This window comes from Pleuronectes platessa, chromosome 5 (genome assembly GCF_947347685.1).
Source record: "Pleuronectes platessa chromosome 5, fPlePla1.1, whole genome shotgun sequence".
In the NCBI taxonomy this organism is placed as follows: domain Eukaryota; kingdom Metazoa; phylum Chordata; class Actinopteri; order Pleuronectiformes; family Pleuronectidae; genus Pleuronectes; species Pleuronectes platessa.
This window is the reverse complement of record NC_070630.1, coordinates 1,000,227-1,018,656: the sequence shown is the minus strand read 5'-3', so window position 1 is coordinate 1,018,656 and position 18,430 is coordinate 1,000,227. Positions and strand designations below refer to the sequence as shown.

At 47.4% G+C, this 18,430-nt stretch overlaps 1 protein-coding gene across 1 annotated transcript; it reads left to right on the top strand.

Annotated features, from left to right (window-relative positions):
• Window positions 1–305: 305 nt before the first annotated feature.
• Window positions 306–18,430, top strand: timm50 (translocase of inner mitochondrial membrane 50 homolog (S. cerevisiae); the record flags this gene model as incomplete). The annotated part of the gene is given in 8 exon segments (XM_053422768.1): window positions 306–512; window positions 2,224–2,380; window positions 4,896–4,927; window positions 8,347–8,368; window positions 15,846–15,904; window positions 16,429–16,548; window positions 17,671–17,775; window positions 18,332–18,430. Coding segments are annotated over 8 exon segments (801 nt in total), but the record flags the coding sequence as incomplete, so codon positions are not given.

The following is an 18,430-nucleotide window of genomic DNA, read 5'->3' as shown; positions in this document are numbered from 1 at the left end:
TTCCTCCTGTGTTAATATTACATGTCAGAGTTTGGTCTGTATAATATTCGCGTCATGTAACAGACAGTTTGGGCATTTGCCATCAACCAACATGGCCGATTGGGGCAGTATTCGAAGGTCAGACTCATTCTGGCTCCTGATTGGTTAGAACACTCTCAGGCCCCTCCTCCTCCTGCTCCATGTGGCCTGTCGCTCCGCTGATTGCTCCCTTCACCCGCCACTCAGAGAGGCGCCAGCCAATCGGACGCTTTTGTCCTTTTGACTCGCGCCTCTCTCGCTCGCCGGCAGCCAGAGCTTCATCCAACATGTCGGCCAGCTCCGTGTTCCCCATGTGTGTGCGGGCGAGCCGGGGCCTCCTGCGGCTCCGGGGCGGCGCGGCGGCCGCCTCCTCCCCGGCCACGGCCCACAGCGTGCGGAGCCTTTCCTCGGACAAGCCGGCGTCCGGAGCGGGCGGCGCCACGGGCGGCCTGGCCCAGGCGATCCTCCAGGAGCGGCTCCAGCAGCAGAGTCAGGTGGGGTTAGCCTGCATGGGTGCGCTCGATTCGTTCTTTATCTGCACACAGCGGGGTTGACAGGGGATGGCAGCCACTACAGAATATGTAGTCAACTGCAACCCCCGCCCACACCAGCTGCCGGGGTGATAAAACCGCAGCCGCTTCTCTTGACATGTCCTACCTGTGTTTAAACTGGGAGCTAGCTAACATGTGAACATGCCACTTACACGCGGACACACACACGCTGTGCCCGCCCGCGTCTGTGCGTTAGTCTTATTCACATGTACTGTGAGATACGGTAGATGTGTGCCCCGCCCCGCCGGCTCACCGCAGTGTGCTGAATGAATGAACCTGACATTAGCTAGCTGTCTAGTGTTAGCATGGGGCTGCTAGCTTGTATGTCTCCAGGAGACATGTTAGCTTCTGTCTTCTCGTTTTCCAGCTCACAGTGAACTGACATGTGTGTGTTTTTATTGTGTGATGACAGCAGACACACACGTTAGCGTTAGCTCAGTTAGCATCAGCTCAGTTAGCATCAGCTCAGTTAGCATTAGCTCAGTCCTTCACAGAGCTAATGCTGTGTGTCAGCTGCTCACATCTCCTCAGCAGACCGTGTGCGCTCGGTTTAACGACTGGAGCTGTCAGAGAAAGAGCGGTGACCGCCAAGGTCTGTTTGGTTTGAAGGTCATTAGACACCCGCCCCCCTTTCCTGTCCTCCCCCCATCACTGCAACCACACACATACTAACATGCATACACACACATACTAACATACACACACACACACACCGTGATGGGCATGGAGATCACAATGACTTCAGATTCCAGAACATCAACATTATAAATAAAAGTAAGAGCTCAAACCTTTAATTTGAAGGGCTCAGTTTGTAAATAGCTGATTTATGATCAGATTAAACGTTTGTGGAGTAACAATCAGATAAAAGTACGAGATTGTTAAACAATGTTGTGTTCTCCTGTAGAAGCCACAAGTCTGTGTGTTATCAGCTGTGTTTAACAAAAAGTAGTTTTATTCTACACAACCCGATCTGAATGGTTTGTTGTTACATCAGCTTTTCCACAGAGTGACCGTGAGTTCCAACGTGCTGTTTGTTTAAGAGACACAGAAAAGACAACAAGGTTAAACTCAAGAGGAAGCAGCTGGTGGGCATTAGAGAGGATCATTTGCATTGGTTTATGGGATATGCAGTTCCTTCACTCTTAAGATTACTATGTTTTCTGCACAGTCTTGTACTTTTGTCTTTTAGTCCATCGTCCAATGTATTTAGCTCAATATTTAGTCCGTCAGAGTTCCAATCGATCTCAGCGCATTTATTTATCATCAAATAACAAATTCAAACTCGACTGATCAGAAACCCTTGTTCAAACATCACTCAGTCTACATTCTACTTTTTTATGCAGCAGAGTAATACTGGATTTTAGGGAGTAAAAAAAAAATCCAGCATTGAAACTGTGTGTGTTCTTACTAAAGCAGTTGGAGCGCACCCTGGTGGGCGTTTAAAGGGATGACACCATGTCTACATGACCTCGTAATGTTCTGTGGAAACAGGTTTTAGTTCCAGTGCATATCAGACAACGTGGACGCTGATGACACCATGTGTGACTTTGAAATGAGAAGATGAGACGAGCTGATCCTTTATTATCACAGCAGCCGGAGGTAAGAGTAGGAATGTCATTCAATCCTCAAACTGAAAAGTGTGGTTCTTTTCCAGGGTCAGCCTCCTCCTGAGGGAGCGGAGGGAGAGAAGGAGGGAGAAAAGAAGGAGGACAAGAAGCAGAATGAAAACACGGCCTACGCCAAGAAGATAGTCCTACGGTTGGCGGGACTCATGGGAATAGGGGGGGCGGTCGGCATCGTCTACATATTCGGTAAGTGTGTTAACGTTGGCCCACGACCACAGAGACTTCTCTGACAGTGTCTATAGGTTCAATTCAATGTTACTGTACAGCCTCAAATCATAAAATACATTATCTCAAGAGAGAGAAACCAACAGTTCCCACAAGGAGCAGCTCTGGTAATTGTGGACAGAAAAAAAACTCCTCATTAATTTGGAAGAAAGAACCAAATTCAACATGGACGACTTCTGCCTCGACCGATAGAGGAGGGAGGGAGAGAGGGAGAGAGGGAGAGAGGGAGGGAGAGGGAGAGAGAGAGAGGGAGAGAGAGGGAGAGAGAGAGAGAGAGAGGGAGGGAGAGAGAGAGAGAGGGAGGGAGAGAGAGGGAGAGAGAGGGAGAGAGGGAGAGAGGGAGGGAGAGAGAGAGGGAGGGAGAGGGAGAGGGAGGGAGGGAGAGGGAGAGAGAGAGAGAGAGGGAGAGAGAGAGGGAGAGAGAGAGGGAGAGAGGGAGAGAGAGAGGGAGAGAGAGAGAGAGGGAGAGAGGGAGAGAGGGAGGGAGGGAGAGAGGGAGAGAGAGAGAGAGCAGTGTCAGCATCATGTTTCAGGTCTGACAGACATGTTGTAGGTGTTTTTATTACATTACAAATTTAACATTTTGGATATTTTCTTTACATAAATCCAATATTTTATGACCCATTTTTGCATTGTTTATTGAATTTATTTTTCTGTCCCAGGGAACGAAACAATCAACTCTCTTTTAAACCCTGAACTTAATATTTGAGTTTGAAACTGTTGTTTTTAACAGAACCAGATATTTTAAGACGACAATTCAGTTCAATTCAATTTTATTTATATAGCGCTAAATCCTAATATACATTATGTCAAGTAAAAGGTCAAGACCTCAAACAGTTTATAGTTAAACAAACAAATAATTATGAAATGTATCAGTAATTGAAATAACCTTTAGTCGCAGCTCTACTTGCTAATAAATGGGCTCAATAAATGTGATTATCTTTTGGTATCTGACTGTCCCCTCATCGTCTCCCCACCCTCTCCATGAGCGTGTGTGTGTGGGGGGGGGGGGGTGGGATGTGCTGTACACACTGGGTCTGATTGGTTTATCGCCCTCTGCTTCCTGTTTGGAGGGGCCGCCCACAGAGGGGCGGGTCTTGTAGCTGTCAGTCGGAGCTGAGCAGCCTGAGATGTGTTTGATCAATTGAAGTTAGAAGCAGCCGGTTTGCAGTTTCCAGTCAGAGACGGTAAAAAGATCCTGTTAGGAGAGAGTGGAGCTCGTGTGAGTTTAGATTTGATCTTTCCTCGAGGCGTCCTCAGATCCTCACAGGAGCTCAGAGCCGCTCAGCAGGACGCTCTGGATCCCAGCGATCTGTCGGGTTTGTGTCCTCACGGATTCTTTTACTTTTGATCTGAAGACGCGTTTTGATTTTTCCTGCGTTCGTCGTCGTTTACTTGCTTTTTCTGAATCTATCGGATTAAAGCTGTCGGTTCTGACACACTGGGCACGGCTGGTTATTTATCACTTCCTAATTTGCGTCCAGGCCGTCTGCAGAGGGATGTACGATGGAGTGGAACTCTGGAGATTTTACCTTTTTTTGTTGGATTTTTTACTTTTCCCGGGTCTTGGAATATTTCTGGAATACTAACTTGGAATTTCCGCTTGATAATTTGGGATGTCATCTCGTCTCCTGTCATGTGGATTAATCTGTGGAGTTCCTGTGGAGACTATGGATTATAAGAGGCTGTAGGAGAACATGCATGTTATCATGTTGTCTGGTTTTACAGCAGATAGGTTTGTGAAGTCTCTTTCTTTCTTTGCAGTCGTCACACGACTTGAGTGACGCATAGAGAAGCTGATAACTACAGGTGACAATGTGTTGAGACGTGATTCTCTCCATGAAGGGTCTCAGTCCTGTGTTGAACCTGATACACTCAAGAGAAGCTAGAAACAGGTTCTGGTGCTTTTCATGAGCTCAGAAGGTGATTCTGAAAGTGAAGCATAGAACTGGAGAATAATAAAGTTTAAAAAGAGAAGGTAATAAAACTGACATGTGATCTCTTGTGTATCTTTGACTCGCCCAGTGTCAATGTTGTATAATATTACATCATATGATCTGTGAGAGGCTGAAGTAACAGATGTCGATGCACTGAGGGTCGGTGAACTCTAGATTTAATTAATGCATTAATTCATTAAGCTTCTCTCAATTAATCAGTTTATCATCAGACAAAGTTTTATGACTTTTACTTGAACCATATAAACAGTTTAACTGTTTAACTGTTTAACTGTGGACATGAGCTGCTGATAAACTTAAGCTAATTTCATGTCACCTGATCTGGAGAATTTATTTCACGACTCTTGTTAGTTTGAGCCTGATTTTCCCATTAAACTGATATTTGTTGCTCAGGTGTCAGAGGTGACAGCAGCTTTCAGTCCATGAAACAAAGAAAATCATAATATTGTTGTTAGATGTTTGAATCAGAAAGTTTTTTCTCCACAGACGTGATTAACTGTTTCCTTTTTATCTTTATTCAGGCTCCAACTCGGTGGACGAGCAAGGACACATAGTAAGTTGTATTTACTGTCACACACACACACACACACACAGACACACCCCCCCCCCCCCCCCCTCCAGGTGTGACCCTGTGCTCTCAGGTGGTTGTGAGCTTGTGTCCCTTCAGGCTCAAAGGGGACGTTCACACATGGACGTGGATCCGAGCCGGCACACTTTTACGCTGCCGTTAATTTCAATCAGCTTCTTTTGTTGTGCGTCTCTTCCTTTGATGTGTGGTGGTGAGCGTTCCCGCCACAAGCAGGAGATCCTCTTCCTGTGAAGGACACACTTCACAGCTCAGTGTGACGTGTGTCCGTCTGACAGAGGTGTAAACCTGGACAGGCTCTGCAGACTGTCATGCAGATGACTGAGGTGTGGGTGTGGGAGAGGAAGGGAGCACACTTCTACCACCTCCACCCCCCACCCCCCCCCATCCTCACGCTGTGACAGGAAGGGTGAGGTGGCCGGGCGGCACACTCGACATGTACCTGACAAGTCCTCTGTGTCTGAGCTGTGAGCTTGAGAAAGCCGGGACATCAAAGAGGAGATTTGTTCTAAAGACCATCACTTCCAGTCCTCAAGTACCACTAAATAACAATGATCCCACAGCTGTGAACTGGTCTGTGCAGGTCGGAGGCGTTCCCAGCAACAGCATCTTAATGTCCTTTATTCTGGTTTCCTGTGGGGTTTTAATGGTGTTGTGTTAATGTCATTTAGCAAATGTATTCATTTGTTAACTCTTTGCACATTTGAGAGTTTAATATTCGTACGTTCACGGTGGAATCAGACCAGTGTGGCCTGAGTGATGGGATCTAGAGGATAAGTTATATTAAATTAAGTTAATCCCTCATTAGTCCCACAACAGGGAAATCTGCTCTGCTTGGAAATATTCTACATTCAGACCTGAACTTGGCGATCACCATTAGTGATGGGATCTCTCAGGACAGAGGTCCATACCTGTCCTGGTCCCCTCTGTCCTGGTCCCCTCTGTGCTGGTCCCCTCTGTCCTGGTCCCCTCTGTCCTGGTCCCCTCTGTCCTGGTCCCCTCTGTCCTGGTCCCCTCTGTGCTGGTCCCCTCTGTCCTGGTCCCCTCTGTCCTGGTCCCCTCTGTCCTGGTCCCCTCTGTCCTGGTCCCCTCTGTCCTGGTCCCCTCTGTCCTTGTCTCCTCTGTCCTGGTCCCCTCTGTCCTGGTCCTCCGCTCTCAGGCTGTCGGAGGTGTCTCTGTGGGAAGTCCCTTCACAGAGACACACTTCTCTCACATCAGGATCCTTGTGTCTGAACCAAAGAGCCAAACGACCGTGGACGGCTTCCTGCCAAGTGCCCTTGTCTGAGTCTTTGAAGCCGTCACTGTGGGAAAGTGGAGTCATCGGGGACAAACTCCTTTTATTGTCTTTACTCGACCTCCTGCAGCCACAAAGCCAAAGAATAATCTGTGACTGGATCAATAACTTTAGTTTCTAATCCAGTGTGAACCTCTGTTATTTAAACTCTCCAGGAAAAGGTCAACATCTCAGATTGTGATATTTGATGAGCAGCCTTCATCTCACTCATGTGGTCATACCTAGGAAGCTGCTTTTAACACCAACCAGGAGAAGACACTGGAGTCAAGTCCAAAGTCAAGACAAAGTTTCAGAAATGAAAAGTCACTAAACTGTAAACCAGTCTCTCTGCTCTGCCTGGTTTGTTTTGGACCAGTTTCATTTGAGTTCTCACCACTTCCCCGTGTCTGTGCTCGATCACAGCAGTTTGTGACGAGGTGAAGACGTGGGAATGACTTCACTTCCTCCCAGCTTCAAAGGGCACACTTCTGTCACCTGCACATCCTGTCCGCTTCCCGCTGGACGACACACTTCCTCACGGCGGTGAGACGTCGTCCTGTGACACTTGTCAGAGGGACACACTTATCTCACCTCCTCGTCTCCAGGGGACATCTGCTGAGCAGGACTGTGGACATGTGGTGTGTGTGCTTTTGCTGTCTGGGAAACATAAGCTGCTTTCAAACCTGCTCTGAGCTCTGGGTGTTCACCTGACATGTCAGAGTCACCTGCTTCTGACCCTTTGCTGAGTTCTTACTAGCGAGTCCATGTGAGAATACAGCATTTGGAAGGGATCACAAACATCTCAGGATGAGGAAGAGGAGCCGGACACGTAGAAGATGAAGACGTCAACTTGGAAACACGAGGAGATTCCAGATCTTCTGGTGATGAGGGCCGACCCCGGTGTGGATGAGCTGTGAACAACAACACTGATCTGTCCACAGCAGCGTTCATGTCCGGCCGGGTGGAGCTGGTGTTTGTCCTGTGAGGAGGAGCTGGTCCGGGTCCGACCCGTTCACCACAGGAACATGCTCGTGCTTCAGGTCACGTCTGAAGCCTCTTGTGCTGGTTGTGTGGGAAGCTGCTCCCATCCTGCTCCCAGGCTGCAGTCACACTGAGGTGTCGAGGAGGTTTTAATGATTGTTTTCACACCTCGGTCCACACTGACCAGCACAGCCAGCAGCAGCTGAGCCCCCCCCCCCACACACACACACATCAGGCCTCTTCTCAGAAGCCCTCTCTGCTCCTGGTTCCTCTGTTTTCTGAAGCATTTCATGGTCCAGGTTTTACGCGTGTGGTGGGAACATGAACCTGTGGATTCAGTCACGATACTCTGAGGAAAGTCCCCATTACCCAGTTCATTACACGTTCAGGTGAGGACATGTTGAGGTTAGGTCTAGATCAAATGTAGGTTAAGGATTACAAGTAGTGGGTAAAGGCATTGAGACGTGTGTGTGAGAGGAGGAGACTTGAAGACTCTTGACATCGAGCGACTTGGTTTGAAAGTGAGCAGGAGGTCAGAGGTCACAGTCCTTCCTCTGTGGAGCCCTGGGGTTCGTGTTGGGCTGTTCAGAGCAGACAGGATGTTAGACCCCGTCTGACCACCAGGTGGAGTCCTTCACCACAGCTCCTGATCCTCCCGACAGCTCCTCCTCTCCTCCTCCTCCGTCTTCACCTCTTCCTCCTTCTTTCTCTTTCACCTTCATGTTTTATTTTTTTCTTCCATCATTTCCGGCTTCCTTCAAATTCCACTCTTCTCCCGAACATTATTCTATTATTAATTTATTTTTCATTCTTTACTGTTTTGTCTCTTTTCCTCTTCTCCATCTTTCTATTAAACATTTTCCTTTTGTTTCATTGACTCGTTCCATCTCGTTCTATTTCACATTAAGTTCAAACATCAGATGTTGGCTGAATACTAAAGGTCGATATCCACGACAGTTCCCTCAACAGCTTCATGTTTTACCAGGAATCAAACCTGTGACGTCTGTTTCCCACAAATGTCCAAAGATGTTTATCAGTTGTGTTGTGAGACTTTACTGACGTCAGTTTACAACTTGATGATCAGTGTGTAGAGATTTTAATCAATCCTCTCTCTCTCCCTCGTCTCTGACAGATTCCAGATGAGTTCGACAGAGGTGAGTGAACCCACTTTACTGTGTGTGTGTTTGTGTTTGTGTGTGTGTGTGTGTGTGTGTGCAGAACATGCCTCATACATTCATTACTCTGTGTATTATCTACAGAACCTGGTTGAGCAGGTTTTCATCTTGTGTGAAATCTTTGGTCCACATGAGTCCTCCCCCACCTTCTACTGAACATGTGGTTTGATTGACACCCTGGCAGTGGTGTGTGTGTGTGGTGGGGGTGGGGTGGGGTGGGGTGGGGGGGGGGGGGCAGTTGGCAGTGCCACACAGGCTTTAGTGAAGTGATCCATCATTCAAACAAACACACTCTGCATTTACATCCAGAGAAAGACATTTACTCTTCAGACCCACACGACAGTCGTGAATGTAACGACACAGAAAACATGGATATTGTACGCTGGATATTACCCATGATCCTCGGCTTCCTGATCCAGCCGAGCGGAGTTTGGAGATTTGTACTGACTGAAAAATAGAATTCCTACATAAATGCACATCTTTTTTAAATAGTTAATTCTGTAAAATAAGTTTTCACATCATCAAATGTAATAAATTGATGGAACTAGTTAAGTTAATATAGTTTCATAATGTAGTTTAAACATGATCATGTGTTCAGACATGGATCGGCTGTGGTTAGCCTCTAAGCAAGTTCTGATCTGCCAATAATCAATTCATCAATAGCCCTCAGCCCCAGAGGTCCAGTGGGCACGTGTCCCTCCTCCAGAGTCCGTCCCTCCGTCCCTCCGTCGCTCCGTCCATCATAAAATATCCCCCAGGGTCCAGTTGGTCCTCATCTGACCACAATCCTCAGCCTCCTTATAGCTTTCTCTGTCTCTATCTTTATTACGGTCTCTTATGTCCCCTCTGTCTCTATCTGTCCAGCTGTCCATCATCTCCTGCTGTTTAACTCAAACATGTCCACTGCTCATTAAGCACATGTGTTGTTTCCAGTTGTTTGTTGACCGAGGTTAAAATAAAACTGAGCCGAGCGGTGAGTGAAGTGTGGTCAGGACGCACAGATGGGGCCGGTGGACAGATGTGTAGATGGAGGGACGGACACCCTGATGGATGGATGGACAGAAGGAGGGAGGTGTGTTCAGGGAGGACAGGGCCTGAGGGACACAACTATTGATGAAGGGATTATTAGTATCAGCCCCCGATCAAACTTCGCTTAGGTGGCGAGTTCTGTCCCGACACATCGACCCGACGTCCGGCTCACAGCTGTTCCCCCCCCCCCCCCCCCCCCCCCCGCGGTGTGAGGACTGCTCCTCAGCCTTCGTCCACACTCACATGTTTTAATATATGTTTTATTCTTTTGATTTGACACTAGACAGTAGGAAGGAAATAGGAAAAGAGACACGCAGCAAAGAGTGAGAACTCCCCAGTGAGCGAGTGGGTGTGTTGTTTGTAAGAGTTGTGTTTACTTCCTGCTAACTGTGTGTATGCAACGGGGCCAATCGTGATTTCCTCTAGTCACCATTGTTATTCATATTTACCACACAAGTTGCAGAAAGATCATCCTGTGAGCTCATTGGACATCATCACATGACGTCATCGAATGAGTCTGACATCATCACATATTGATTTCACTGAAAGGTGATAAATGATATCGTGAATGATTACACAACATCAATATCTAAAGGCTCCCTCGCACACTTCAGTCCCTTCAGAGTAATGAGGACCAATCATGACCTCAGGGACCGGGGCCAAATCCTCCCTGATGAGCTGAGGGACCGGGGTAAAAGTTCACGGTCCCTCAGGGAGGAGAGACGCATCTCCATCCTCATCTTTCCTAGTATTCTCCCCCCCCCCCCCCCCCCCCCTCCAGCTCCTCTGGGAGCAGCAGAAGGTGAGTGGAGGGACGATGAAGAGGTCTTGAGGGACGTGTTTGGCTGGAGACTCTGTTTGTGTGCGTGATGCAGAGGAGCGTCGGATACCATGGCAACCAGGAGATTTGACACCTTATGCGCACCCCCCCCCCCAACACACACACACACACACACACACACACATCATGACAGTTTAACTCATAAACAAAATAAAGAATCGTAAAGTCCCTGATCCTCTTTATATACATTCTATAGTTCACTGCTGCTCTAACATTAACACACACTTTCTATCCTGTACATCACACACACACACACACACACACCGTCAAATACACACCCACACACTGTCTCTCTCACACACACACACAGTGTCTCTCTCACACACCGTCAAACACACACTGTCTCTCAAACACACACCGTCAGACACACACCCACACACTGTCTCTCTCACACATATACACACACACACCGTCAAACGCACACCCACACACTGTCTCTCACACACACTGTCACACACACACAAACACCGGCCACGGTGTCGTTTGTCACCCGTAGAGAAACAAATGACGAGGGAGGGAGGGAGGGAGGGAAGGATGGATGGAGGGATGGAGGGAGGGAGAGAGGGATGGAAGGATGGAGGGATGGAGGGAGAGAGCGATGGAGGAGGGAGGGATGATGGAGGGAGGGAGGGATGGAGGGAGGAGGACATGTTGCTGTGCAGCAGATGCTGGTCCTGACTGCAGCTTTTGTTTGGGACGGAGGCCCCTACATCCATCTCTCTCTTCATCCTCCTTTCTCTCCTTTCATCCACAATTTCCTCCTTTTCTTCCTCATTTTGTTATTTCTCTGTGTCACTCCTTTCATTATTCCTGCCGTCTTGTCATCCTTTCTTTTCTCTGTTGTTGCTTCATTCCCTCCTTTTTTTACTTCCTCTTCTTTCTCAGTCACTCACTCTTCACTTCTTGCTTTTCCTATTTATCATTTTGTCTCTTTCTCCTCCTCCAGCCACTTCTACTTATACCCATCCCTTTATCCTCCACTCTTATTATCCTTCATTCCTTCTTACCTCCCTCCTTTCTTAATTTCTCTCTCTCTGCACAGTTGGTTTTGACTGACTTGTTTTTATTATCTTCCATCTTCCATTATCTCCTCTTTTCTTTTTGCTTTCCTCATTAACGGCTCATTTCTGCTATAACAGGGGAAGAATTACCCACAATCCAATGGGACTGAAATTACCAGTTCAAATAGAAATGCGGCTCCTTTTACAGAAGTCACTTCATGATCGATCCAAGATGGCGATGGTTCTTCTCCTCCACCGTCATCCTCTGCTTCTGCTTCATGTCTGATTCCTCTTCACATGATTGTTGACAGGAAAACACTAAAGAAATCAGCTCTTATCTGACGGAGGATGTTTACAGACATGAATTGTTCGACTCCACTCGTTGGAATTTCCACGATGTTTCCTGTCCGAAGCTTCCTCCCTCCTGAGAGAAGCTTCTCACTTAGAATCGAGGCCAGCAGCGTTTCCTAGAGTCTCTGTTTCTGAGGGTTGAAAAGAGAAGCTGAGTTTTATTAATGTGGATGAAGAAGAACCAGCCAATCAACGCACTGTTAGCTTCACACCTGGATTAATATCCAGAGGGGCTCGATGCAAGAAGGCAAGTGTCCAAGTCTGTTGCTGAGGGATTTCTGTGTAGAGGTCGTGTTGATGTCTGAAAAACTAACAACTCAGTTCTCGGGATGGAAATGAGGAGCCATACGAAGAAAGACGAGGAGATTCCAGAGCTCCTGAGAAAGTCCGGACTCCATTATCCTTTTTAGTTCATGTCTGTGATCGTCTGCTTCTCCTGGTCTCCTGCTCTTTGTCTCATCAGTTCTGACTTCATCGTCTCTGAAGCTTCAGTGTCGTCATTCAGCTGTAAAGTCACTTTGTAGTAAATGTAAACATCATTAAATTAACGTTCACTGCTGTTGTAGCAGATGACAGGAATATGTTCTTCTGTCAAACTTCCCTGGAGCTGCAGAGAATATTTATTATTTGTGCGTGGCTCACTCATAGAGATTCTTGTCAGTTAGTGGTTAAGTGTTAATCATGAACATCCTCGGTGTTTCCTACAAGCAGCTGTTTCCAGCTCCATAAAGCCGAAGCAGAGCCGGCTCTCTCACTCGCAGTGTGAGAACCTCGGCCTGGATGAGTTTAGCTTGTTGTGCCTCGGCGTCACCTTCACCCTGAAGTTGTTTAGCCCACATGGGCCCACCCAGGCCGTTCCAGAGGGAAACACAAACAGGCCTGGTTTGACAGCTCGACGCAGCGAGGCCTCTCTCACAAAGAGACGAGGTTGAGTATGAAAGGACGACCGTTAGCCAGGGAGAGGAGAGGAGAGAGGGGGAACAAGAGAGGACAAGAAAGAAGAGGAGGTGGCCTCTTCTTCACTCACACAGTTATCGGGATTCAAAACAGGAATTTCAGTTATTTTACATTCAAACAATCAGGATGACGTGATTTTGGTTTGGATTTTTTTTACTGCAGAGAATGATTTTAAGTTGTTTTGTTCTAATGAAGTTTTCAAGAGCATCAGATCCTCCTCTCTCAGTCAGTGGGTCTTAAATAAAGTTAAGACACAAACAGAACTTGAGCCTCACACCTGTACGGCCCTGATCACCAGAGAATGGATGGAGTTCATCACGACCCATCTTCCAGATATTGACATATTTTGATGTCTATGAAATATGACCAGCTGCTAAGATTCCTAATAAAGTTGGGCGACATGACAGCTCCTCAGAAGTGAAGCTAAAACGTCTCAGTCGCCCCCTGGTGGCCGGCCGCTTCCTCCGTGTTAGCAAATCAGACCTGAACCGAACAACAACATCAAGGAACATGTGAGTTACTTGGTTTCAGGTTCTTCAGTTCTTATCTCACTGATGTTTGTTCAAGTGTTTCTGATCAGTTTGGCTTTAATTAGTTATTTGATGCTATAAAAATGGGCTGAGATGTCATGATTGACAGCTGGGACTGGCTTCTGATTGGTTGGGACCTCTCACATCAGCGCCAGAGGGCAGCGTTCATATTCAGGGTAGTTTTGCTTAATTTCTTATTAGACATGTCAGTGACTTCCTCCTCGCAGCAGTTAAATATTCCTCCTCCCTTTTCCCATCATGCTCTGTTCTCCATTACATCAGCGCCGCCCATCCTCCACACCCGGAGTCCGTTGATTAACATGATCAAATAAAGCTGTAAAGCTCCAAGAGGCCACGGTTTACAGTGAATGTTAGAGCAGCTAAAGGGCGTTGTTAAAACCCTCTTGTAAAAGCACTGGAGTACATAGGCTCTCTTGCTTTTATATAAAAGTTAAAACATATACCTGGCAAAGTTTCATCAAGTGAATCTGCCAGCGTTTTAGACATCCAGCGACATGTTCCTCCAGGGTCCATGTTGGTGTTGGTGCTTCCAGGATTTGAGATGTGAACAAACATCCCGCTCGTCCATCGTGTTGAGGAGGAAGACAGTGGCCTTCGCTTTCCAGTTCTAACAGAATGAAAGTTCTGGTTTTTATTTTATAGAAGGATCATGTTCCCAGCACCGGGTCAGAGGCCGCCGCCAGGTGGTCGGTCAGAGGGTTAATGGTGGAGCGGTTAAAGGGCCTTGAGTGCAGCAGCTGTTTGACTCAGAGGACGTGAAGGTCGTTTGGTTTGGACGAGTCACTCTGGTCTGATTTCAATGAACTAGTGAAAGGTGAACGTGTCTGAGCAGCCGAGCCACAGGACGCAGCAGGTCCGTCCCCCCCCCCCCGCAGGCCCGCCTGTTTCTCCTCTTTGTGGGTTCCTGTTGTTCTGGTTGGTTTGGCGCAGTACTAGTGATGTAATGCCGTCACAGGTGTGTGTTTATAGAGTCGTTTACTGCTCAGCCAATCATAACCATCCGTTTTACAAGCCTTCGTTCACTCACACACACATCACAGGAGACAACACACATCCTCGTGTGTGTGTAAGAATTCTACTAAAACAGATGTTTATATAATACATAAAAAAACTAAAGACCGATGAACACGTGAATATAAATATAAACAGAATATTTTTATTTGTAAAAATCTGAACATAGTTTTTTTTCACAGTAAATTGACAGTTTTTAATTTATGTATAGCAAGACGTTTTATAATATGTATTGTGTTGGATTTAAAGAAAACAAAAAGGGATATTTTGTTGTTGTAGAAATACAAAGTTATACAGAACATTACCAAAATAAATTACTGGTGAACCTCCAGATAAACGTGAATAATCCACTGAGGACAGACGTCCCGCTGAGGACAGACGTCCCACTGAGGACAGACGTCTCATTGAGGACAGACGTCCCACTGAGGACAGACGTCCCACTGAGGACAGAAGTCCCGCTGAGGACAGACGTCTCGCTGAGGACAGACGTCCCACTGAGGACAGACGTCCCACCTCGTGTCCGCTCATGGACACGTCAGAGTTTAGAGATATGTGCGATTGTCCAGGAATGTCCTCCCAGTGGGGAACACAAACATTAACACACTGACAAAAACAAGCAGAGTGTGATTCTTTACTCAAACCCTTAAATTCATCCTCCATCTTTTTTACATATACAACCCCACCCCCCCTCTATAAACACATGCATACAGTAGAACACCCCCCCCCCCCCCCCCCCACACACACACTCATGTGAAAGTGAATGCGCCCCATCCCAGCGTCATCCCAGCAGGACTGTGGCAGATGGCTGCTGCTTCCTGCTCCAGCACGCTGCTATGAACTGTGGGGGATTGAGTCCCCGGGGAGCAGAGCGTGCTAGCCTCAGCGTTTGTTTAGCAGTGGGAGGAGAGAGAGGCACGCGCCCGGTGTGTTTGTATCTTGCTGCTCTGCGGCCATTTGCAGTAATGAGCCCGCGGCCCCCTGGGAAACGAGGTCTTTATGATTATTAGTCATCAGCACGTTGACGGCCGGAGGAGTCGTCATTAGCCGCCCGCCGCTCGCTGGCTGCTCAGCAGGTTCCTCAGTGGGTTGGTACCTCCCTCACTGATCACTGCTCAGATAAGAACCAATCAGCCTCCGGGTCCTCGTCCTGACTGATGTCCCCAGGCTGAGCTCATGACCTCAGGGACTCGACACGTCTCCTCTTCCCTCTGTCCAGACATGAAGCCAAAATATCTCCAACACCAACGCTGCCATCTTCACGTCCTCTGCAGTCGGAGTCTGTGCCCTAGTGGTCGGAGGGAGGTCCCGCTGATACTCGCCCAATCAGAAGTCAGTCTCAGCTGTCAATCATCTCAGCCCTTTTTATATCAACTAAATAAAAGATAACTTATCAGAAACATGAACCTTGAACAAAGATCAGTGAGATAGAACTACCTAAAAAGACAAAACGTGTATGACCTGTACTGCAGCTGGTCACCAGGGGGCGATCAAGATGATTTGGCTTCACGTCACTCCTTCCTCTTTACTTCCACTCTGTGCAGTGATCGCTCAGCCTGAGGTGATGCTGCTGGGACTTGTAGTCTTTAGGACCTGATTCACTTTGGTTTCAGATTATATTTGTAGTTTCCAGGTTTTAAAACATGAATGAACGTGTGAATTAAATGGAATCAGCTGATGATTATTCAAGGCTAATTTCTGTTGTCTCCTCCTTTCAGAGCCTCCAGTCGTGCAGCAGCTGAAAAGAACCTTCAAGTACTTTCAGGACTACAGACAGGTCAGTGACCTTCAGCAGGGTTCCTGACACACAAACACATCTGAGTCGTTTCGGTTTTAAAACTAAAACATAGTTTGAACGTAGCCTCTGACTCTTCCTCTTAAACTTAACTCAGTTACCAGAAGTAATAACTCTGGTGTGAACAGTTCAAACTGGTTTCCAGGTACTGGACTCTTCCTGTTAAACTCATCAGTTCTGTCAGAAGGAGCCAGATTTAAAGTTTGGATTTTTCTCAAAGTTTTTCAGCTCTGAGTGTAGAAACTGTTCCAGCAGTGGTTTCTGTGATGTAGACCATTTAAATATCTCATCTTCCTTTTCGGGTTTCACAGAATGGAACAAGAGAAACTGCTTTTAGAAACGAGCGCGATTCAAAGTTTGCAAGTTGGGTTTTCCCTCGTGAAGACGGAACTTCCACAATTTGTTCTGCAAACTTCCTCCTCTGACTCTGAAAGATTGTGAAATATGTTCACGGTTAATAATGTGTGTGTGTTTGTTCCTGTGTATGTGTGTGTGTGTGTTATCAGATGATCATCGAGCCAACCAGCCCGAAGCTGCTGCCCGACCCTCTGAAGGAGCCGTACTACCAACCTCCGTACACTCTGGTGCTGGAGCTCACCGACGTCCTGCTGCACCCGGAGTGGTCGGTACGTGTCTTCACTCGGAAGGGGCGGAGCCGGGGCACATCTTTAGTGGAATGGGGGGGGGGGGGGGGGGGGAAACAACACAAATCAAACTTGTGTTGTTTGTTTACCTCCACTGCACAACAACCTGTCCATAACACCCCCGTCATGTTTCCAGCTCGTCCTCGTGCTGTGTGACGTAGTCTGGTGTGTTGTTGTGTTGTCGTGTTGTCGTGTTGTCAGTTCAGAATGTGAAACAGAAAATGACATGTGTACGTGGAAGAAGTGTTCAGGCCGTGAAGGAGCAGGAGAATTTAAGGGTTAATGGTTTTATGGGACAGGTGGAAGATGTGGTGTGTGTGTCGGAGGTGTGTCCCAACACCTGTCGACTTGTTGACTGACTCTCTCCTTTTTACACACACACACACACACACACACACACGCACACACACACTTGCACACACACATGCTGTCGACTTACCTGACAGGTGTGCAGCAGCCGTAACTCGACACCCGCTGCCTGTTAAAGCAGACAAACACAGTAGTAGGCTTTCAGAAGTAGGCTTTCCTTTCTGTGTGACACACACACACACACACACACACACACACACACACACACACACACACACACTGCTTTCATCCCGCTCATCGCACACTTCACACACTCGGACCACACACAAACAACTACTTCTTCAACTGTCTACAACATTTTAAAGCTGCAATTGCGGTTGCAGATTATCTGTGCGTAACTGAACACAACACACACACACACACACACACACACACAGGTCCGACCCTCAGGCTGTCCATGTTGTGTGTGTTTAACTCCAGCAGCAGCAAACAGGAGCCGACCTGAGTGGAAAGGGCTGCGACCCCTGAGTGTCGGACCGTAAAGAAACAACGGCTGCTCAGCTGCTACAGTTACACACACACACACACACACACACACACACACACACACACACAGGCTGTGGTTGCAGTGTTCATCTCACATGAAGGTTCCTTCTCCAAACTGTGGGTTCCAACTACAGCTCTATAAAGAATGTTTCATGACTTTAGATTTAAAACTCTGTCACAACCTGGTCCCATCATCTCAGTGGTGATGATCACTTCCTGTTTGACCTTCTGGTTTCCATCTGTTTCCAGCTGGCGACAGGTTGGCGGTTTAAGAAGCGCCCGGGCATCGAGTACCTCTTCCAGCAGCTGGCGCCGCTTTACGAGATCGTCATCTTCACGGCAGAGACCGGCATGGTGAGTGAGTGAGGAGGAGGAGCTCCACCTGGAGGAGGAGCTGTCTGCTCAGACCTGTGGCCTCCTCACCCCCCCGGTCACAAGCTGCCTGAGGAGGAGGCGTTAGATCAGATGTTTGTAGAAGACGTCAGTGAAGCTGCTGCAGGTCGATCACAGACGATCACTGACGATCACTGACGATCACAGACGATCACTGCGTCTCTAACGAGGCTCAGTTCAAAGTCACTTCAACCTGTGTGTGTCTGTGTGTGTGTGACGACTTGTTTACAGTCTGAGAACCACAAACATTCAGTGTGTTCAGAGACGAGACAACAGGCTAACTGTGTGTGTCTGTGGTTTTCAGATGACTGTAAACAAAGCAACACACAACAGCAATTTTAGATTTGATGTGTTGATGAATCTGCAGATTATTTAACAAACAGATGTTTGACGAGTCTGACGATGTGAAAAAGAGACAATTGATTGAAATTAAAATTAACGTGTTGCCTGTTGCTGATCATTTATCTGTGTGTGTGTCTGTTTGTGTGTGTGTGTCTGTTTGTGTGTGTTTGTTCAGACAGCGTATCCTCTCATCGACAGCATCGATCCTCAGGGTTTCGTGATGTATCGTCTCTTCAGAGATGCAACACACTACATGGAGGGACATCATGTCAAG